Genomic DNA, 23,197 nt, shown 5'->3' with positions numbered 1-23,197 from the left:
TAAAAATGTGCTGCATCTACCCATCCACCTCCTCTCATCCACTGCTTTTAAAAATGAGAACAGAAGATGGAAAATGGATTTGTAATATGTGATAGGTATCATAATTAGACAGCTGTGAAAGGATACTGACTATTGAGGATATTGCCATGTATTCACATGATACTAGATTCTGTGGAAGTGTGAAGATAATTTCTCAACTTTTTTTTTGTTCAATTTAGTCAAGAGAATCGAAATATTTATTAAGTATCTTGAAATGATCACCTCAACTGCGATATTGGAATATTTCAATTTATTTCTTATCTTAAAAGATCATTTGTTAAATTGCTATCCCTCAGTTACTATAATTAATTAATCTTTCTTAATGTCAGGAGCACCGATGAAAAGGATGATCAAAAAGCTTTGCTTAGCCGATATAGATCTGATACAACTTTAGACAGGTGAGAGTTTTATATAGATGGCTTTATTGTTTTGTATTATAAAGTTTGGATGCTCTCGGGCTTTTGTACCTGGCTACAAAATCCTGCTACGCTTATAATGTGATTCAGATGTTATTACTGTGTTGTGGGGAGACTGTGGTTTGGTGTAACAAATAGTGTTGTGGATAGATGAGACCTGGGTTCAGACTTCCCCATTCAGCCATGAAACTCATCAAGTTGCCTTTTCAAAGTTGCTGTCACATAGCCTAACCTACCTCACAAGAATAAAATGATATCATTTTATGTATCCAGAGCTCTCTTGAAGAAGGGTGGGGTACACATTTGATAATTAAATTGAATATCTGCCTTAAGACAGTGAAGGGGAACCTGTGGCCTTTCAGATGTTTCTGGCTACAACTCCCATCACCCCTGACTACTGGCCTGGCTAGCTGAGGCTGATGGGAGTTGGAGTTCTGCAGCGTCTGCAGAGCCACAGGTTTCCCATTCTTGTCTCAAGAGATGCTTTGGCTTGGATCCTAACATCTGTTCTCTTCTTGGAATGGGACTTTCCCACCTAGCAATGCTAGTGGAATTCAATCTTTGTGAATTTTTATTCAGCAGAGGTGGCTAACCTGTGGGTTGCATATGGCCCCCTAAGTGAGTTTCCCCAAAGTTGTCATAAATTGACTGTTCTTATGGGTCCCCCACTATGAGTCATAACGCTAAAATGTATTTTTTTGGGGGGCTCCCCCAATTTTATTTGTTAACTAATTTAATTTTAAAACTAATTTGAAAAAATACTGACTGCTCCCATAGGTCTCCTACAAAGCTGTTGCGGCCCTCCGATTAATAAATTGATGATATTAATAATAACAATAAATATACAGTATCGTAAAATACTCCAGACACAGAGCAGTATATAATACAGTCGTACCTTGGACCTCGAATGCCTTGAGAGTCAAACGTTTTGGCTCCTGAACGCCACAAACCTGGAAGTGATTGTTCTGCTTTGTGAACGTTCTTTGGAACCCAAATGTCCGCCAGGGCTTCCGATTGGCTGCAGGAGCTTCCTGCAGCCAATCGGAAGCCGCGCTTTGGTTTCTGAACATTTTGGAAGTTGAACAAATTTCCGGAATGGATTCTGTTCGACTTCTGAGGTACGGCTGTACATATTAGCAGAGAACCTGGCATGGGGCTGCCTTTTTTAGTAATATCTCTATACTTATTGTAACACAGGGCCATTCTGCCTGAGGTGTGTAGCAGGAGCCACCTCCTCTCGTCCACTGTTGCCATTGCACTTCCCCTTCCCCTTCCTGTACTCCCTGCCTCGCTCTGCAAAAGCGCCAAGAGGGTCCTTCCTCCGAGTGAGGCATTCGGCTGGGCGAGAGCCATCTTTTGACTTTAGATTTTCACCTCAGCAGAACTTCTAGCTACCACAGCAAGGCCCAGCATGCCTTGCTCTGAAGATGGACCCCCCTCAAAGCCCGTTCTCAGACTGAGGCAGGTTGGAGGAGATTAGCCTCACATAGTTTTCACAGAGATCCATTTTGCCGTGAGGGAAGGGGGGAGCAGGAAGACACCGTGCTGCTGTTCTCCCATGTCATCGTCTCATTTTGCTTCAGTGGGATGGCCCTGTGGTAACACGGAGCTCAGCCTTTAATAAAAGTCTGTTTGAAAAGAGAAAGTTGAATGAGTTGGATACCCTTGGTTGGTTCGTTATAGACAGTGAAATTTCAGCATATAGTCATAATAAGACATCGAGTGAGTCAATTGATAACCACTAGTTTCTGCAGCGAATTCTACCCTGGATACAGTAAAATCATATTACAAAGACCAGCTCAGATTGCCCTTTAGTTTATTGCTTACACACTGTCTCTGGGCACATCAGATATAACTAGATGATGGGCAAGATGGTAAATTACAGAGCTCTTGTGAATTCCAGAGATCTTTGAGATTCCTGTGTGTCTTGTAACAACCGCCTGGACTTTTCTTAAGGATATTCCTCCTCAAAACCAGCCTGCTGCCTTCACAGCAAGCATTTTCTCACAGGAGAGATGTGGTCATTTGTTGATGATGAAACATCAACTAGGTTTCCTCAGCTAGGTGCAGCAACCTCCTCTACCTTACAAAACTGTAGGAAGAAGTGACATAGAGAAAACCATGGGATATTGCCTACGTATAGAAGTACAAGGAATCATAACTGCCCCCAGTCTACCACATTATTATAACAGCATGCCTCCCTTTCGCTGGAGTTGTATTTCTGAAATTCCTCAAACCCATATGGGGGCATAACAGTCAAATAAAAGGCCTTTTTGAGTAAAATCCTGCTTCCTAGGTCCAACGCTCATAGGATTCAAAATGCTCACTCAGCTTACGCTTTTGTAGCACAACAATTGTTTTGTGAGCCCCAATATGTCCCCAGATCTGTTGCATTGCCTCCATGTTGCTCAGTCTTCAGCATGAGATCATTCAGAAGCACCATTTTGTGGCAGATACAAATGGCATTGCTACCTTAAATGGTTAATTCAGCTCCGACAGCAGGAGCCTTCCATTTAAGTGGAAGTCAGGAAAAGGTTTTCCAGCAGTGACTTTGAAATCCATAAAGGCCAGGAAAGGGCTTGTGCTTTTTCTTTAATGTAAATCTAATGGCTTAATGAAATCAATGGTAAGCACAGCTACCCTGGTTTGATGCAATGGCTGCGCTCCACAAGGAATTATACACAATGGGCAACTTCAAACCATATTGCTCTCCGGAAACACTTGATGGTGGGGGGTGAGCAGCAATATATAGGGAGTGACAAGGAACTGTTTCGACTGAAGATGCATTTTAGTTCTTTATTAAGGGGCTTCTCAAAGGATTTGCTGTTTTTCACTACTCGTTTAAAAAAGAGCGTGTAATAATCTCTGGACATTTAATAATTCATTGGTTTTCTAAGACTTAATTAAAATACTCTTTCAGCAAGCAGAAAAACTTTTTAAAACTAATAAGCACGAACGTTATATTGAGTCAGCTAGTATGCTGGTCTCATTATCACTGTAGACGTGTGTGCAGAAGCTACGGGAAGCTTTTTCTGCCTTGCTAGGAAATATTAGATGTTGACATTTTAATTCAGGCAATCTTTTTCTTTTTTTAAGAAAAGCTAATTTCTACTGTTGGTGAAAGCTCGTTTTGCTATTTTTTTAGGATTCCTGGCAACAGTGATGCTGACAAAGCAAATAAGCTTTCCACCTTGGATGGCAAGCCAAGTAGCAGGTATGTGTAAGCCGTGCTTCATAGTCATCCGTTTAGGGTTCACCTCAGGTTTAGTACAAATCAAGTGGGTGGATCTCTATAGGAATCCTTCCTTCCTGGGAGCCACTGGTGCTGGTGTGGGACCTAGCAGATCATGTACTTTACTGTAGATCTAGGATACAGATCTTCAGAAGTTATTGATATACTATTGGAGCTGGTCACATGGAGGAAGCCTTAAGGGTGAATCACACCTTGTGTAAGAGCAACAACTCTTGATTCTAAGCATCACTTGTCAGTGCTTTGTACACAAACCACAGTGGCCTCATTCAGATCAAATGGTTTATTGTTAGAAGCCCAAGCAAGCAGTCCACCCCCTCTCCTCTTTTAGTGCAGATGTGAGGAGTAAAAAGTGAAAAACAACAACCTTTACAGTACTTCTGTTTTTGATTAAACACAGTTTGTCGTCCCTAACCATTGAAAAAGTAGTTATCCTTATGTATGGTTAACTGAAACGACAAAACTTTAAACTTTGGTTGATATTTTTTCCAGGAAGGAGCTTGATGCATCTATCAACACTGGCAACGCCACATCGCCTGTGAAGAAGAAAAGGTATTCAAGACCTTCGTCATTTTTACTGTAGATATCAACGTTTTCGCAAAAGCTATCCATCTAATATAGAAATTGATTCTAATAGTTACTCCAACTGAGAGTGGAGCCCTCATAATCCCCTGATGTTGATGTCTTGGGGAAGGGTTTAGGATGGTGTACTGCTGCCGGTTTGCCAACCTTCACCAACACAGTAGAAAATCGCTGTGGGAGACCTGTGTTATGGCAGAAGTCCCATGCTTCCACCAGCGGTTCTCCCATTGAGGATAACCAGCAGAAAGGATATTAGGGGCAGCAGCAGGGCACCAGAGGCTTTGGATCAGCTGGATTTGAAGACCCACATATCCCATGAAGGGTCTAGTCCTCAGGCCTTTCAGCTGCACCAGTCTGGAGCTAAAGTAGTAGGAAAAGAAATGGCTTCTCCACCCACCTTTCAGCAGGAACTGGCAGGACTTTGGGTGCTGTGGCAAATCTATGCCTCCCCAACCCCTCATTAGGACTGCTCTGCTCATCCTTCAAAAGAGAAATTTAAGTGAAACATACAAGTAAAAGATGGATTTGAAGAGCACTTACATTGAGGAAACCTCAGTAAGACTAAGTACAGTGGTACCTCGGGTTGCATATGCTTCAGGTTACATACACTTCAGGTTACAGACTCCGCTAACCCAGAAATAGTGCTTCAGGTTAAGAACTTTGCTTCAGGATGAGAACAGAAATTGTGCTCTGGCGGCACGGCGGCAGCAGGGGGCCCCATTAGCTAAAGTGGTGCTTCAGGTTAAGAACAGTTTCAGGTTAAGTACGGACCTCCGGAACGAATTAAGTACTTAACCTGAGGTACCACTGTAGTAGTGACTCAATAGTGTTGCTCCCTATGCTACTCTATACTTGGCAAATGTTTTTACGGATCTTGTAAAACATGGGGGATGGGAGAGAATGGGACCCTCTTACCGCCAAGGATAGTTCCAGGCTGATCTGAGTTAGTAACACAATTTTTTTTTCATATGTCAGGCATAGGGTAGATAGTCTTTTAGGTATTTAATAGTTTGAAAGGTGGTTTTTTTCCCCCCTCCTGGAGGTGAGAATGTGATTAGTAGCTGCTTCCATTTGCAGGAAAATTATAGATACGGTATGTTCTTTCCCACTCTTGCCATCTGAAGTTATCCAGGATTGAACCTAAAATCTTCTGCAAGCAAAGGATGGGAAAGTCATTCTAGGAATCTCTGCATACACAAACAAGCAATAGCTACGGGGTTTCCTCTGTTCTTAAGAGAAGTGGCAGCCTTATTCCTGGGATAGGAAACATTAGACACATCAAAAAATAAATTTATTCCCAGCAATTCTCAGTGGGGAGACAAAAATGCGGAATTATACAGTGACAGCTTTGCAGTTCATATTAAGGAACATCACTATAAGCAAGATCAAGCCACAGTTGAGTGCTTAATTTTAATTAGGATTTAAACAATGGGATTTAAGTTGATAACAGGCAGCATAAACTTCTTAGACTTTGGGTCCAAATACAAAAGGCCTGTAAAATGAACTATATGCTTGTGCATTATTAGGCAGTCATGGATGCCTCCCCCAGTCTCCAGTCAGAAGGTCACCATAGACGATGAACAACACAAAAGGTAAGAATTTGAATTTTATCCAAGTTATGTTCAGCTCTCAAATGTTAGGAAATGCTTCAAAAGAATTTCTCTTTGGTTGTTATGTTGACAGCTTTGATTGAGTTTTTGAGGAATATCTAGCCCACATCATTGTTCTAATTTTAGATACAAACTTGAAGAAATCTGTGACAGTGTAATCCTATACATCTTTGCTCAAAAGAAAGACCCATTATATTCATGGAGGTTTACTTCCTATTAATTCTGTTCAGAATTGCATCCTGAAATATTCTAAGCTTGTCTGCCATGATGAGAGCCTCTGGGTAGCTAAACACTGTGGGATAAAAATGTCAAATTAAATAAAATACATATCTTGAGTAAGATCCAGGCAAAGTAACCCTGGTTGAAGCACGTGAAAGTTAGTGGGTACTTGCTAGGTGCAAATAAGGATCAGGCAGACTCAGCAATGGAGAATAAGAAGGTGAGGTTTATTGCCAGGCAATAAGGACCCAGTTTGGAACCTCTTCCAAAAGGAACTGGGACCCCGATTGACAGAAATCCAGAGGTCTTTATACCTGAGCAAATCACAGCAAATCATAGATCATGAGACAACCATGAGAGATTCACAATATTGTCAGCGAGAATCAGCCAATCAGCAAGCTCTTGTCACGCTACCAGCTCCTGGTCAAGCACTGGTCAAGCACAGGGTTCAAGTTCTGCTTTCCATTGCTTGCAGTGACGCTCAGTCTAACCTCTCCCCTAGTTATGACAGGACAGGGAGTTTGGAGATTTTGTGGTTTTGCTCTTCCTGTTCTGTGGATTAATTTAGCCTGTATCTGAGGGGATTTTGTACCAGAATCTCTGATTCACGCCTTCCCCTTGTCCAGGGTACACGGATGTTTGTAGGGGAAAGGTCGGTTCCTAACTTTGCTGTTCCAAGCAGTTTGCAGTTAGCTAAGGCACAGTTTCCCTTTGATTCAAAATGGATTATAAAATACTGTAAGCCAACCCAGACTGCATGTGCAGCTAAGTCAAACCATAGCTGGGTGCAAACAAGTCAGCTTGCAGATTCCTGGAATGAAGACAATGGCTGCTATGTTCCTCCCCTGGTTGTGCTGCTTGGAGTTAAACTATGGTTTGTTTTAGCATTATGTCCAAACTTGGGCTCATGGTTTATCTCACTCTAAACAAACCACAAGCTGTAACCAAGGTTTGTTTTTACTACTCATGGTTTATTTGGGGATTCTAAACCACAAGTCTGGGTAATATGAAGCCAAACAATGGTTTGGCCAAATTAGCATGTTGGCAGCAAAAGCTATTATCTTTGCTGTGGGAACCCACACATTTGCTAAGCCATGATTTGGCTGACGGTTATGTGTGATTTCAAGAGAGCTCATGTTTTCCTTTCCCATTGAAATCAGTTAGACGTTGGAATTTTAAACCTCTGTGCATTTACTTGGGAGTAACCTTATTGAAAATTTGAGTAGAAATGTTTATGACTGTGGTGTAAAGTGGTTTGGGCTTTGCTTTGGCTGGTTTTGAATGCTATCCTGACGTTGACTCAATGTGTATTACACCCTTATGGACGGATATAAGGAGCTGTGTTACATGGAGTCAGTCCAATGGCTCATCTAGGCAAGCACTTTCTCCTTTGACAGTAAGTTGCTGTGCAGGATTTTAGCTTGCACACAGAGAAACTGAATCACACAACCTTGAAAGTAAAGTCTTCAATGTGAATTGTTGGTGTGTGGACTTGAGGTGTTGTGGTTTGTTCACCACATAGCCATGTCATGGTTTTTCACGTGGGTAAACATTTTCCTGCACATCAGCAGAATAATTCTTGTAAACCTTGGCAGTGCATGGTAAAATATCTCCCTCTATTGAAAAAACTGAGCTCTTCACCATCTGCCCAGGGACAGACCACATTCACTCAACCATTGCTTCTGTCCTCTTTCTCATGGAAGTTTAGTGCTCATTTCCATGTTTTTTCGCTTCCAGAAAAATAAACCAGTTTGTATGATTTGCAAAAGTAGGGACGCGGGTGGCGCTGTGGGTAAAACCTCAGCGCCTAAGACTTGGCGATCGTATGGTCGGCGGTTCGAATCCCCGCGGCGGAGTGAGCTCCCGTCGTTTGGTCCCAGCTCCTGCCCACCTAGCAGTTCGAAAGCACCCTTAAGTGCAAGTAGATAAATAGGTACCGCTTTATAGCAGGAAGGTAAACGGCGTTTCCGTGTGCTGCGCTGGTGCAGGCTCGCCAGAGCAGCTTCGTCACACTGGCCACATTAACCGGAAGTGTCTTCGGACAGCGCTGGCCCCTGGCCTCTTAAGCGAGATGCGTGCGCAACCCCAGAGTCGGTCACGACTGGCCCGTACGGGCAGGGGTACCTTTACCTTTACCTTTATGATTTGCAAAAATCATGGGAGTTTTGCATTTTAATTTCATCGGGGCATACAGATCTTTCCTGTAATTTTAAATGTAGTATGACGCGGGTGGTGCTGTGGGTTAAACCACAGAGCCTAGGGCTTGCTGATCAGAAGGTCGGCGGTTCGAATCCCCACGACAGGGTGAGCTCGGTCCCTGCTCCTGCCAACCTAGCAGTTTGAAAGCACCTCAAAGTGCAAGTAGATAAATAGGTACTGCTCCGGCGGGAAGGTAAACAGTGTTTCCGTGTGCTGCTCTGGTTTTCCAGAAAGTGGCTTAGTCATTCTGCCCACATGACCCGGAAGCTGTACGCCAGCTCCTTTGGCCAGTAAAGCAAGATGAGCGCCGCAACCCCAGAGTCGTAAGCTACTGGACCTAACGGTCAGGGGTCCCTTTACCTTTACCTTTAAAATAGGCCCTTTAAAGTGAATTCCAACGTTTCTCTCTTCCCATGACATAGAAAAAAGACCACAGGTTTGGTAAGTTAAACAGGGTTACAAACTGCCCCAAAATAAGATTCATGTGCTTCAAAAAGCTACACAAGCAGCAGTGCTTTTTTCTGGGGGTACATATTTTAAATACGCATGATCAGTACACAAATTAATTCAGCATTTTTGTTCCACCACACAGGCATTCCTGGGCCTCACAAAATACAACTACAGCTGTAGCCACCAATAACAAACCGTAAGTATACAGTTACAAATAGGTACCCGTGTTGGTCTGCCATAGTCAAAATAAAAAAATTCCTTCCAGTAGCACCTTAAAGACCAACTAAGTTAGTTCTTGGTATGAGCTTTCGTGTGCATGCACACGAAAGCTCATACCAAGAACTAACTTAGTTGGTCTTTAAGGTGCTACTGAACATAAGTATACAGTGCTTATTGGATTATTCTTTTTTTAAAGAACATAATGTGGGACTTCTTCTTATGTTACATTTTCATGTGTCTCATTTTTTAAATGTGTGCATCTAGGTGGCGCTGTGGGTTAAACCACAGAGCCTAGGACTTGCCGATCAGAAGGTCGGTGGTTTAAATCCCCGCGATGGGGTGAGCTCCCGTTGCTCGGTCCCTGCTCCTGCCAACCTAGCAGTTTGAAAGCACGTCAAAGTGCAAGTAGATAAATAGGTACCGCTCCGGCGGGAAGGTAAATAGCGTTTCCGTGCACTGCTCTGGTTCGCCAGAAGTGGCTTAGTCATGCTGGCCACATGACCCGGAAGCTGTACGCCGGCTCCCTCGGCCAATAAAGCGAGATGAGTGCCGCAACCCCAGAGTCGGTCACAACTGGACCTAGTGGTCAAGGGTCCCTTTACCTTTACCTTTATCTAATAATGTAAGGTGTGAATGAGTCTCAGTCAGAGCATGGGACTCTTAATCTCAGAGATGTGGATTAGAGCCCCATGTAGGGCAAAAGATTCCTGCCCTGCAGGGGGTTGGACTAGATGACCCTTGTGGTCCCTTCCGACTCTTCAATTTGAAAATTCCATGAAATGTTCGTTTGCAAACATGTACCGTATTTTTCGTCCCATAGGACGCACCTAGTTTTTTTGGGGGGAAATAAAGGGGAAAAAATTCCCTTTATTTCCCCCCAAAAGCAGGTCGGGGAAACAGAACCAGGTCGAGGAACAGTGGGATGGCGGCGCTGCGCCTCCCTGCTGTCCCCCGAGCTTGTGGGGCTGGCAGATGTCTGCCCCGCGCGAGGGGCGCTCTGCATCAGGGCGCCCCGCCCGCCGGGTGGCAGGCTGCTATCCCCAGCGTGGGGAGCCCTGCGGGGAACTCCTGCAAGGCTCCCCATGCTGCGGTTGTCTGCCTGGCACGGGGGGCGCTCTGCTTCTGGGCGCCCCTCGCGCTGGGCAGCAGGCTGCTATCCGCAGCGTGGGGAGCCTTGCGGGGAACTCCTGCAAGGCTCCCCATGCTGTGGATGTCTGCCTGGCGCGGGGGGTGCTCTGCTTCAGGGCGCCCCTCACGCTGGGCAGCAGGCTGCTATCCGCAGCCTAGACATCCCTGCGGGACCTCCCGTAGGGCTGCCTAGGCTGCGGATGTGTTCCTGAAGCGCCGGGCACTCTGCTTTCAGGGCGCCCGACGCTCCGGGAAGCAGGCTGCTATCCGCAGCCTAGACATCCCTGCGGGACCTCCCGCAGGGCTGCCTAGGCTGCGGATGTGTCTTCCTGAAGCCTGGAGAGCGAGAGGGGTCGGTGCGCACTGACCCCTCTCGCTCTCCAAGCTTCAGCAAAAGCCTGCATTCGCCCCATAGGACGCACCCAGATTTCCCCTTCATTTTTGGAGGGGAAAAAGTGCGTCCTATAGGGCGAAAAATACGGTAGATCATTCAAGCATATTTAGGGAGACTGAGTGGTTTTCATTCCCTCGTTGAGTGCACACTTGGTGGCAAACCTGGCTTTGCTGCCGTGTCATCTATGAAATAGATGGACTTTGAATGACTTTGAGCATTAATGATATGTGCAAATAGAGAAGGCTTGAATGAGAGTGAGTCAAGACTAAGAAAGCTCATCACGTAAGGTCATTCAAAGGAGAGAGGCACAGATCCTCCTTACCTGTAAGCTAGGTGGATGCTGAGGCTCTTTGAGCCTAACACTGTCTACAGAATATAATAATACAATCTATTGCCTTTTAAAATTAGGGGCGCATTGTTTTTGTTTGTTATTATGTTATATGTTTTTTGTGCTTTTATATTGTAAACTGCCCCGTGATCCTTGGGTGAATGGTGGTATAGAAATCTTTGTCTTAGTAAACTGACTACTGTTTTCATACCATCCCATCTCCCCTTGATGCTTTGTAAATGGATGTTATAAATAACCCATAAGACTCCAGCCATCCCTAACTCTGAAAAAGATTTCCCTGAACTTATTCTCCACCAGGCAAAATGGAGAAGAGTAGCGTCTACTTTCTGATACCCTCAAATATAATTTCTTTTACTACTATTTCCATTATCTTCCTTTCTTTCCCGGCTTTCGCCATAAGATTCCAACACTTTAAAAAATAATAATATTAAAATCATTTAAAAACAACCTACAGTGAAGAGAATGTAGTGGATCCTAAAAAAAAACTCTATCTCAGGTGTCAACTGCCTGTGTAAATAGGTGTGTTCTTTTGCTTCCCTCTGTGGGGAGGAAATCTCACAATTTAGGGGGCTAACCCAGAGAATGCCCTGGCTCCCCCACCCAAATTTCTGAGAGCGGTGGAAACTACCAAGACGGCCATGGTATAGGCATGCCTTTTCCTCCCCATAGGAGTGTTCAAAGTGCTCAAAGCTTGGGTTTTATTCCTGAGATTTTCGTTCTGTGTTAAATTTGCTTACATTCTTCCACAGACGATCAGCAGGGGGAACCAGCAGGGATGCAATTAAAAAAACACACTTATTTTCTGAGGGATGTCAGAGATATGACTCATAATTTCTGTGCATTGCAACCATATGGGTATGAGATACTACCCCACATAGGCGCCGACTCCATGGGGCCTGAGGGGGCCCGAGCCCCCTCAAAAATTCGTTTGGGGGGGCTCTGCCCCCCCAATAATCTCGGGCGCCCCTCCAGCAGAGCGCCGCCGCCGCGGTTACTTTAAAAACAAAGCAAAGCAAAGCAGTACCACTCGTAGAAACATGGGCGGTTGATCTAATGCTGCTGAGGAGAGCGGGGGGTGGGGTGGGCCTGAAACTGCTCTCGCTCGCAAGAAGATCCGTTTCATTCCCCACTTGCTTTGTAGGGGGCTCAGGGTCACTCTCTTAGGGAGCAGTGCGCTGCCACTCGAGGACTCCATTTTTGGAGGAATCCTTCCCAGTCTTTGGTGCTCTGGAGTTTGACGACTGAGCCATCCTTCCTCGAAAGCTTGGGGTTGGTCCGGTCGGGCGTGAAGCGGAGCGAAGCACCCACCCCGCGCCCAAACTGGCTCCCTCCGCCGGTTACCCGGGAGGAAGAGGTCCTAGACCACTAGGGAGTTAGTTCGGAGCAGCCAGAGGCCAATGCCTTTCCCCTTCGCCCCTCGCGTCCAGGCCGCGGCTCTTATGGTGCAAGCCTCGACTCTTTCCCTCCATGCCATTCCACAGGATCTTGGGATCTTTTTATTGCAAGAGACCCCCGCCTCCTCCCCACCTGCTCCCTCGCCAGCCAGCCAGCCAGCCAGCCGCGCGCCCTAGCCGGAGAGACCCGGCCGTCCCTGTCGCACAATCGGCTGGATCTCCCTTCAGCAGGCCGTGCTCACAACTCGGCCCAGGGACCCCCCAGCAGCGGATCTCCGGCCCAGCTGAAGAATCCGGCAACAAGCCCCCTCCTCCCCAATCGCTCCGCCGAAATACGCTCCAAAACTCCCCAGATAGGCCGCCGGCCACCAAGTCTCGTGGCGCCCTGAGCGAGGGTCTCTCCCCAACACCGCCACCTCGAACTGCGTTCTCCCGAGCGAACCAGCGGCAGGACCCCGGTATGGCCCCCCCCCAATATTTTTTATAAGTCGGCGCCCCTGCTACCCCATAGTAGAAAAGGTAGGGCTTCCTTGGTATCAGTTTCTGGGTTGCATCTATTGATTGACTGCACCACAAGAAGAAATCAAGATTCCCATTGCTGTTCAGTTCAGTCCTGGAATTACTCCATGTTGTGATGATCCCTGCCTGAAAAGGGAATTTGGAAAGTATCCATTATATAATCATAGAAATCATAACGTATATATGATTTCTAACCAGAGGTTTGTCTGTCTGTCTGTCTGTTTGTTGCTTCAGAGTTTCAACTACTTCAAACAAAGGAGGAGGACCAAAGATGTATGTATTTTCGTTTCTAGTATTTAGACTTTAAACTTGGAAATAGTGTACAGGCCAGCACCTGTTATTTATAGTTTATTTCATAGTTATCCAAAGAAAGAGAAAAGAAAAGAAAGACAGCCATTACTTTGCAAGTGTTTTGAGAAGACTGGTCATCTTTTGGCTTCACTGATCAAATTGCGCATCACAGCAAAAGTAGCAGCAATGTTTGAGTTTGGGACGGCAATTACTGCCATTACCATGTTGACATTTTTGTGTGTGTTCTTCTAAAAGCTTTGGCCTTCCAGATGTTGTTGGATTCCAACTCCTATCAGCCCCAACCAGCCAAGGTTGGTGGGAATTATAGCCCAACAATATCTGGAGGAGCACAGGTTCCTCACACCTTTCAGTGTGGGGTCCTGGGAAAAAATGAATTTTCCTTTTCATTCTGCAGGACTATCTATTCATCAGAACCAATTACATCTCCAAAGTCAAATGCTGCCGTGAGCGATCCAGCCAGAACTAGGTAACATAAAGTGGTGTGATTAATGATTGGTGTTTTATGTGATGACACAGTAACCAATGATGGGTGCTACTGGGTGCAAAGCAAAACACTTATAAGCCCCGCTGATTTCAGTGGAAGAGATGTAAGCAGGAAAGTAGCAGTAACAGCATTGAAAAGTTTTATACATCCCCTGTGACCTGTGTGCCCCCAAAATCCAGGGCAAACTTCATGTAAGAAAATTGCATCAAAACCTTATTCTGCTTCTTCTAGGCCAGGAATGGGCAAACTTGGTCCTCCAGATGTTTTGGGACTACAATTCCCATCATCCCTGACCACTGGTCCTGTTAGCTAGGGGTGATGGGAGTTGTGGTCCCAAAACATCTGGAGGGCCGAGTTTGCCTATGCCTGTTCTAGGCAAAGAAGCTTTTGGAGGGGAGATTTGGCAAAAGAAAACAGTGGGAGGGAGAAAGTGCGTAACCCTTAGCCTGTCCAGTTATAACTCATGTTCTGGGGATACCTTGCAAACATGCAGCTGGAACACCATGTGGGAAGGGGTCGATTGGGGACATTTCCAGTGTGAAAGTGGCAGTGGGGAAAAGGGTGAAGTTCCCCCTTTCTTTCTTTTTTTAAAGAATATTTATTGAGATTATACAAAAGATTACACATAAAGAAAAAACAAACAAAAACTAACAAACACAAGCTAACAAGAAAGTTGACAAAAAGGCAACCTAGAAAGAAGGAAAAAAGGAAAGAGGAACAAGAAGGGAAAAAAATATTTTAAAAAAGGATAAATCCATTTTTCAGCATCTTTGATCTCATTTGCTTATTTCCTTGACCTCCTCACACCTCCCCTTTTGTATTCCCGTTTTCCAAGTCTTTTCAGCAAATACTTACCCTCTTTCATTTGACTTTGCTGTATACTTAACCTATTATAACTATACATTTTCATCCATATAAGAGAAGAAGAAGAGAAGAGTTTGGATTTGATATCCCGCCTTTCACTCCCCTTCAGGAGTCTCAAAGCGGCTAACATTCTCCTTTCCCTTCCTCCCCCACAGCAAACACCCTGTGAGGTGAGTGGGGCTGAGAGACTTCAAAGAAGTGTGACTAGCCCAAGGTCACCCAGCAGCTGCATGTGGAGGAGCGGAGATGCGAACCCGGTTCCCCAGATTACGAGACTACCGCTCTTAACCACTACACCACACTGGCTCTCCAGTTATATAGATAACTATCTATATTTACCTATTCTTATTAACCTTATTACCAAAACCACTTCTTTTCAGTCCAACATCATTTTAACATTCATTAATTTTACAGTATTTCTGCAAATAGTCTTTAAATTTCTTCCATTCTTCCTCCACCATTTCTTCTCCCTGGTCTCGGATTCTGCCAGTCATTTCTGCCAATTCCATATAGTCCATCAGCTTCATCTGCCATTCTTCCAGAGTGGGTAAATCTTGTGTCTTCCAGTACTTTGCAATAAGTATTCTTGCTGCTGTTGTAGCATACATAAAGAAAGTTTCCCCTTTCTCCAGTACTTCACCCGTGAAGGTGGTTTGCTTCTGAAGGTGCTTTCTCTGCAAGGAACCTTTGGGATTTGATTATGCCCCTTTCAGTGTAATTTGTAGTTCAATATTCGGCTTTGATGGTAAAGTTATATTATTCACTTTGGCCCTGGTCCTGCAAAGACAATCCACAGAAGTGCTTGTTCGTCACAGTAGAAAAGCCATCCACTTCATTAGACATATGCATCGATACACAGTTTTGCTGCAATATACATTCATGTGATTTCTTACAAAGCAGCCCAGAGTAGCTACAGCCCAGCCCAGATGGACAAGAACAGATTCCCAGCAGATCTGAGCTCTGCCTTCTTTTTAGAAATTAGCCATGAAATGTAAGGAAGTTGGGGAAAGGGGAGGGATGCCAAGAGAAAGAACTGTAGATACGTATGAAGATTGACATTAAGACTGACATTTTGAAAGAGAAAAAGTCAAAGTTGAGAGAGATGATGTTTAGAGAAAGAATACCATACAAACATATGAAGCAGCTGAAATACAGTAGGCAAATACAGATCCCATAGATCATCATAATGCAACTTAGTTTATTTATACCATCCTTCCACAATCCACTGCTCTCCAGATGTTGTGGGACTCCAACTCCCATGTGCCCAGCCAGCATGGCCACTGGTTAAGGATGATGGGAGTTGTAGTCCAACAATATTGTACAAGATACCAGGTTGGCAGAGGCTGATTTATACTGCAGAAGCGTCTGACCAAAAACAACTGTGTCTGAGGAAAACATTCAACTGACAGCTTATCCCAGCATCAGACTTAAAGTCTGTTTACAGTGGTAATCTCTGGGTTTCAACCTAGCAACTCTAGTCTTAATTTACCTGGGTCACATCTTAAAGATTATTTCTGGCATCGTGTGCATTCCTAGTCTAAAGTGCATAGCCAGACGTCTTTAATAAATCCCACCCCACGTACTGGAATACAATGGGAACTCCCCTCTTGAAAGAGTTTGAGTCATGAAATATTTCCAGGAAGGACACAATATGTTGATTAAAGATTTCTGCTGTCAGATCTGGAGATCTTAGAGAATAAAACATCGGCAAATTAACTAGGAAAAGCTGCTGTCGCTACCCACTTACAAAGGCTTGTTCAAGCCTTTTCCTAATCCCCTTCCTCACTCATTTCATATTCACTCTCCTCCGTGGTTTTTATTAGCATATCAAGCGTTCTGCTCCGGTTTCACCATTGGTAGAGAGCTGCGGTAACAGTATTTGACTGAGCTACAAGTTGCTATAGTAACCGTGCTATATGGCTATTTTGTGTCAGTATCTAAACCATAAGCAGCTTGAGAAGCTTAATTGGGAGACATGATTCTGGTGCAACATCCTTGAATTTGGCCCCCAGGCAGCGGGGGAGGGGAGCAAATCTGACACCTGGCAAGGTGGGGCTCAAAAATCCAGTTGATGACACCGGAAAGATGCATCCATATTAATTGTTGTCAAGAGAAACAACTTCTTCTTTTTGTTTTGCTTTAAACCCACTAAGTTCATTTACTTATTTTAAAGGGTTTTTATTAAAACCCAACTTAGTGTAGTAATATTAGGAGAGAAAGTATTATCCATTTGCACGGGGGAAATGCAAAAACCGAAGTTTTGTCCTTGCTGTGAAATTAGTGCTAACTCTACCTTCCTTTCGCTCACACCAGCACCAATGAACGATTTGCACAACCTGATTGTTAAATGGGTCAGTTGTCCCTCTGATAACCTGCAGTATTTTATGGAAATACTTTGGTTATCAGTCTGAACTTGCTATCAAAGATAGAGTCCATCCCAGCCTACCTATCCTATTCATCCAACAAGATGAACGCTAGGAAAAATTATCAGGGTGGGCAGAGCGGAGTGGGATTCAGTGATGCAAGCTCTTAGGGAAATGGCGCTGTGTGTAATTTGGAGCAGTGGAGGGAAACACGCGGTCCTATTTCAAGCCAGTTAGTGCATTCAGCACTGAGCAAGATGGGCAAATGTTCTGACTCAGTATATGGCAGCTTCCTTTGTTCCTACGATTCCCTCCCTGCCTTTTGATCCTGCAAATAAATGGTTCTTGGCCTGTGGGTTGCATTCTAACGCAAGGGGAAAGAGTTCTTTGAATTAACTTGAAACCAGCACGCCACCTGGTTCACCTTTGCAGCCAAATGTTCCATCTTTAAGGACTTCTCTGTATGAATAATCTAATTGTTTTGCGTTTTATGGAATTGCTGCGGAGTGCTCAGATGTGTGCTTTTTATAGTTGTGAAGTCAATAGAGAGCCTGGTAGGCTGTGTTTATTCTGAAAGCATAACTGAGCAAGTTGGCGTTCCTTTCTCAGTAATTGTTTGCTCATGCTACTTCTCAAAACATCCTGAAAGACAGCTTCTTCCCATCCGTTTAATTCTGAAAATTACTGTACTCAGCAGCTCGGGGTATTTTTGGCAGGCTGTAAATGTGCTCTCATGGTTTGCTACAGTGCTCTTTAGTTTCTTAATTCTTGGCAACTCTTTGTGGTCCAGCCTTCAGTGAGGTGAATTTAAATCAGCCTGGCACTGTCTGGTCAATGTCTTGGCAGAGATGAAAACAGCGTCCTGAATCGGAACAAATGCTATTCCTGTATCAGCCTCATTTGCTGGCTAGCTTACAAATTGCCCTGTGAGTGAGGGCCGTCCTGGACACAAATAGCCCTGGCCTATCAAACCCAGACATTACCGATGCACTCTTGACACCGTGTTCGAAGGCAATCCTCTTTTGCTGAGGCCACAGATTTCTATTATGACAGATTACCCTTTTCATTGCCAACTCCCGCACAGGAATAGATACTTATTGCTGGTTCTTTTATAGCTTAAGCTAATTCCTCCATACAAATTGTCTGGCATTTAGTATGGGCTAACTGCAGCTTCAGGGAAGTTGTGTGGGCATGTTGGAGTAAATTGGAGAGCCTTGTGTGTGCAGACATAAGCTCAGCAGGTGCAAAGGTGTGTGGCCTTGCACAGAAGGGTCAGGTTGAATATTAATTGTGGCCAGTGACCCTAGACCAGGGGTCTGCAACCTTTAAGACAAAAAGAGCCACTTGGACCCGTTTCCGAAGAAGAAAAAACTGGGAGCCGCAAAACCAGTGCGACATTTAAAACAAATATAACACTGCATATATTGTTTCTTACCTTAACGTCCGATCTGACAGCGGGCGGGAAGGTGACATCGGGACGGTGCGTGACTAACGCACGCACCGCCCCCATGCGACGTCACAGCCAGTACAGCGCCAGCCACAGTGGGGAGTGTCGGGGTGCACAATGCGCCTCCTCCGCTCGCTAGTATCCGCCCCGGAGCTGCGGCAAAGGTGTAAAAGAGCCACATGTGGCTCCGGAGCCACGGGTTGCAGACCCCTGGCCTAGACGTTTGGAATTGGGTTGTTGTTATCTATAAAAGGAACATGCAGGAAGAGGAAAGGATTTGCCCAGGTTCTTCATTTCAGGTTCTTCATTTTTTCAAAGCCCTGGCAGTAGTGTTGTGCTGCAAGTTATCACCCTGTCCCCATTGGTGCTTGCTCCATGGTAAATATGTTTTATACTTACCTGCTGGGAGTAAATCCAATTGAACAATGAGAATTCCTTCTGAGGAGATATGTATAGGATGCTCCACTAGGTCTCCTCAATTTATGGGCTGCTATCAAAGCCAGCAGTATTTGAGTACACTGGTGGTTTTGAAAGTAAACATGCCTCTCCCCTAAATCACATTTTGTAACCATGGTTCATGTACTTCCTGCTCCAATGATACTGGTGTCAAAGTCTCAAATGTTCATCTGTCATACCTGTAGATGATGGGGTTTTGTTCCTGAAATTCCAGTGTAATATCATTTTTTGGCATGCAGCTGCAACTGTTCATATCCTATGCACTTACTATTAGTTCTCTTAGCCATTGGACTCCTGTGAGATGTTCCTGTGTCTGAAATCCTATTTAAATATTCTTGGCATCTTGCGTTGCAGTTTCTGGATGGGGATCTGACTTGTAGCCAACTCAATCAGCATTAAGTTTTATCCACGAGGAAAAGAGGGGCAGTGATTTATTAGACAAATCAGAAAAGCCTGGAAAGTGGCAGTGTTTCATCCTGAGTTGGCTGGGTTAGATGTTGAGATGGCTGGAGTGCACATTCACATATATCACTTAGTGATTCATCCTGCAGAAATGGTAAACGGCTTCCATGAAAAATCTGATCTTGCTTGATCTTGCTTGCGGTTTGAGATCTTCACTAGATGTTTCAGTCACTGAGCCGATTGACACATAGTTCTAATGCAAAGGGGACATACATGTTACAAGATGAGAAAGCAAGTCTTGAGCTCTATACTGTCTCTCACCCTTCTAAACTTTTATGGGAACTCAGCCTTTCTGTGCAAATGCTATATACAGTGTGGAGTCTACAGGGGTCAGCAAACGTTTTCAGCAGGAGGCCAGTCCACTGTCCCTCAGACCTTGTGGGGGGCCGGACTATATTTTGAAGAAAAAAATGAACGAATTCCTATGCCCCACAAATACTCCAGAGATGCATTTGAAATAAAAGGACACATTCTACTCATGTAAATACACGCTGATTCCCGGACCATCCACGGGCCGGATTAAGAAGGCGATTGGGCCACATCCAGCCCCCAGGCCTTAGTTTGCCTACCCATGGTCTACACAAACCCTGTTCATGCAACCCACCCAATACTTTTTAATGGTGGGCAGATCACAACACATATTGCACAAATTTATGTACACAGGCCCTTGTTTACATTTAGGGTTCTATAGAAGCCTGGAGGTTTTTTGTGTGTTATTTCCTCACTGTATGAAACTAAACATCTCTACATTTTTGTCTCCCCTGCTTCTGCCTGTTCCTAATGGGTGGGGTTCCGTGTAGCGCTAAGCAGATTCTTCTTGCTTGATGGAATGATCTGCTCTCTTCTCCCCCTGTGTGCTGTTCCGGGGGGGGGCATCTTCTGACACCCCCAGAGCCAGTTTCATGGAGGAGGGAGGGAAGCTTTATTGTGCTTGTGTAGGTTTCTTCTGGCAGGCCTGGGACTACTTACTTGAATGCATCTCATTATATTAAATGTCTCAAAGTGCTTTTCCATGAAGTAGCTTGAGAGTGCAATGTGCATTGCTTATGCAGTCTTTGTCAAAAGAGTTTGGGGAAAATGTTTTCCTTTTATATCTAACATCTCCCTGAACCCACCAAACAAAGCTGGCAATATCTCATTTAGATGTTTGCTACTGACCTGGTGTGATCAGAACTCAGTATAGCCTTATCTTGGAGAGAGCAGCCTGATCTGTCCCTTACAATGCCTTTTCTAAAAATATTCTCTTGAGACACAACAGCCAATGATGTAACCTCCTCTTTCAAAGTATTAGCTTTTGGGTTAACTCTTATAAGCAGTTATATAAATAAAACTGCAAGACAGGCATGGGAGAATGGCAGGGATCACTTGTAGTTTTTTGCATTCCTTTCTGGTCCCTGTTAGGGGTTCTTGTTTTTATTTTGATTATGTATTTTGTTATTTTATATTCTGATTTTATCCTGTGAACCACTCTGAGCCCTGAAGGGTGGTATACAAATTTAATAATAAAAAATAATCATGTGTGCATGTGTGTGTTTAACTTGTGATAAATGCTTCTTAGTATTTCTGTAGAAGCTATGGTGGATTATTATAATAGGTATCTGCAGAAGAAGATGGTATTCAGTTCTCTCTCATAATCACTTCGTTTTGACCTGGTTAAGTCACTACAATACAGTGGTACCTCGGGTTAAGTACTTAATTCGTTCCAGAGGTCCGTTCTTAACCTGAAACTGTTCTTAACCTGAATTACCACTTTAGCTAATGGGGCCTCCTGCTGCTGCTGCGCCACCAGAGCACGATTTCTGTTCTCATCCTGAAGCAAAGTTCTTAACCCGAGGTACTATTTCTGGGTTAGCGGAGTCTGTAACCTGAAGCGTATGTAACCTGAAGTGTATATGTAACCCGATGTACCACTGTAATTTTTTTTAGCTATTCCTTTGATAGCCAACCTTCATTGCACAGTCCAAACTTACTGCAATGCGAGAACCACTAGACAACTAGCAACTCTCAGAGTGACCCATTTGTGCTGCACATATCCAAGCAGTTGCTAGACTTTGTATTGTCAGAGTTTGAACTGTGTCAAGATGAATCTTTCTAACTTCTCTGGAATATCATTTTGGTTTCTCTCCTTAATCTGGGCGAGCTGAATAACTGAACATGCACAACCCAACTTTCAAATTTATTTAGATGAACCTATTTTCTCTGTTTTTTAGGCAGACAGGCCCAGCAAAACCCAGTGAATCAGATGCTAACAAAACCATGACAAAAGAGAGAGCTGGGAGGTAGGCCCTACTGTGTTTGATGTGTCATTTTCAGAATGAGAGCTAACTGTGTGAACTACATCCTAAGCACCTCATGTAGGCTTGTTCTGAGGATAAAGTGGGATAACCATGTTTGCTGTTCTGAGCTTCTTTGAAGGAGGATAGGATGCATTTTATTTACAACTGTCAGTGGCAACTGGGTCAGAACAGGCCTGTACAACGTCTGACCCGTCAAGCTAAATGCAGCTCACTGGCCATGTATAACAGCTCACTAGGGACCACCTGAGAAGTCTTTGTTTATATGTTTGGCAGTCTGTGACTTCAAAAGCCAGCAAGAAGGATGTGTGATGTTAAAGAGTGATGTTTGAAGTTGTGTTCAGCCTAGTTGTTCCACGTTGTGCAGACTGTGGAACGTGAACATGAAGTAGGGAGACGTGAGTTCAAGGAACCAGGGTTCAAATTCCCAGTTGGCTAGGCAGCTCATTGATTGGACTCAGTGAATATCTCACCATAACTAACCTTACAAGACTGTTGTCAAGAAAGGAGCCTGTATATGCTGTCCTGAGCTCTGTGGAGGGAAGCTGGGCTACAGATATAGTAAATATGCTAACATGACATGATGCACAGTGCTTATTTATACAGGACAGCATGAAGCAGAAGGCTTAGCCTCATTTCACGTGGTTTATTTGCTTTGAATGTCAAATTCTAGCTGACTATTGAAATATCTCTGTACTTTCTTCCACTGATTTTGCTTAATCTCTGAAGAGGCCAAGAACTGGATGATCTCATTGATGTCAAAGCCAAAGTCAATAAGAGTAACCAGGGGTAAGTCTTGAAAGACTCTATGGCTTCAATAAAGCGATGGAGTGGGCATGGATTGTGACCATAGCAGGGAAGGCATGGGAATGAGAACAAGAAAGATAAATAATGCATGGATATCATAAGGCCCAGCTCATGTGCTTAGTCTGTGACACTGAAACAATGAAAGACACTAAGTTTGCTTGTTTTCCAGTATAGCTTCAAAGTTCTCTCCTCCAGCAATAAGACCTGGTCCTGCAAAAATGTCCAGAAAGGCTTCCAGATGGCTCCTCTGGTAGTTTATTAGCAAACCATGAGACTCTAGGCAAGGCAGTGTGAATCCTGCAAGGCTTGTGGGCTCAGGACAAAGAGAAAGACCCAATCAGCTGGCCAGCTAAGTGCAAACATGAAAAACCCTGTAGGTACTAATGTGTCACTAGGGTTACCTGGGTTGCTGGCTGACGCAAAGCTGAAGGTCAGGGTTCGGAATGGCAGAAGGCATCTCTTTCATGCAAACCTGAGAAAAATTGGTTTAATCAGGCTACATGAATTTTGGTACACATGGTCAGGGAGGAACTTCCAGCCCATCGGCTGACAGAAGAGCTACCTCCTGAGGTACCTGAGTGGAAAGGATGTCCAAGAGAGCTAATTACCTTGACCATCTGTGAGCACCTACAATGCTCACCTGGGAGTGGGGTATAGTTGTTAAGCTAGCTGCTGGGAATGAGTTGACATGCAATCTCCAACCCTCAATGACCCATAGGTGGCACCTGAGAATTGGACTCCAGCCATCCCTTGACCTAAGATCTCTGCCCACTACACAGTAGATCCATCACCCCATCTTGGATCTCCCTTAGTGAAATGCCATTGCCCTAGTCTTAAAGTTGGATGTCATCAGACCTGTAGAAGTTGAGGACCTTGTTGTCTCAAATTCTGTGGAGGAAGGACGAGATACAAATGTGATAAATAGTCTATTAAGGAACAA

General features: G+C 44.4%; 1 protein-coding gene across 1 annotated transcript in view; it reads left to right on the top strand.

The window, feature by feature from the left end:
• LOC310699033 (uncharacterized protein) overlaps positions 1 to 23,197 on the top strand; it is a 58,620-nt gene that overhangs the window by 18,046 nt on the left and 17,377 nt on the right. The window contains exons 5-13 of the mRNA XM_083520619.1: positions 369 to 437; positions 3,601 to 3,669; positions 4,198 to 4,257; positions 5,814 to 5,879; positions 8,908 to 8,961; positions 13,003 to 13,041; positions 13,475 to 13,546; positions 21,367 to 21,435; positions 22,180 to 22,239. Coding sequence (XP_083376745.1) covers positions 369 to 437; positions 3,601 to 3,669; positions 4,198 to 4,257; positions 5,814 to 5,879; positions 8,908 to 8,961; positions 13,003 to 13,041; positions 13,475 to 13,546; positions 21,367 to 21,435; positions 22,180 to 22,239 — 558 coding nt within the window. The remainder of the gene's footprint in view (positions 1 to 368; positions 438 to 3,600; positions 3,670 to 4,197; positions 4,258 to 5,813; positions 5,880 to 8,907; positions 8,962 to 13,002; positions 13,042 to 13,474; positions 13,547 to 21,366; positions 21,436 to 22,179; positions 22,240 to 23,197) is intronic.

This window comes from Podarcis liolepis (genome assembly GCF_965112155.1).
Source record: "Podarcis liolepis genome assembly, contig: HAP1_SCAFFOLD_36, whole genome shotgun sequence".
Classification (NCBI taxonomy): Eukaryota; Metazoa; Chordata; class Lepidosauria; order Squamata; family Lacertidae; genus Podarcis; species Podarcis liolepis.
Note: the sequence above shows the minus strand (reverse complement) of the source record. Positions and strands in the feature narration are given on the sequence as shown.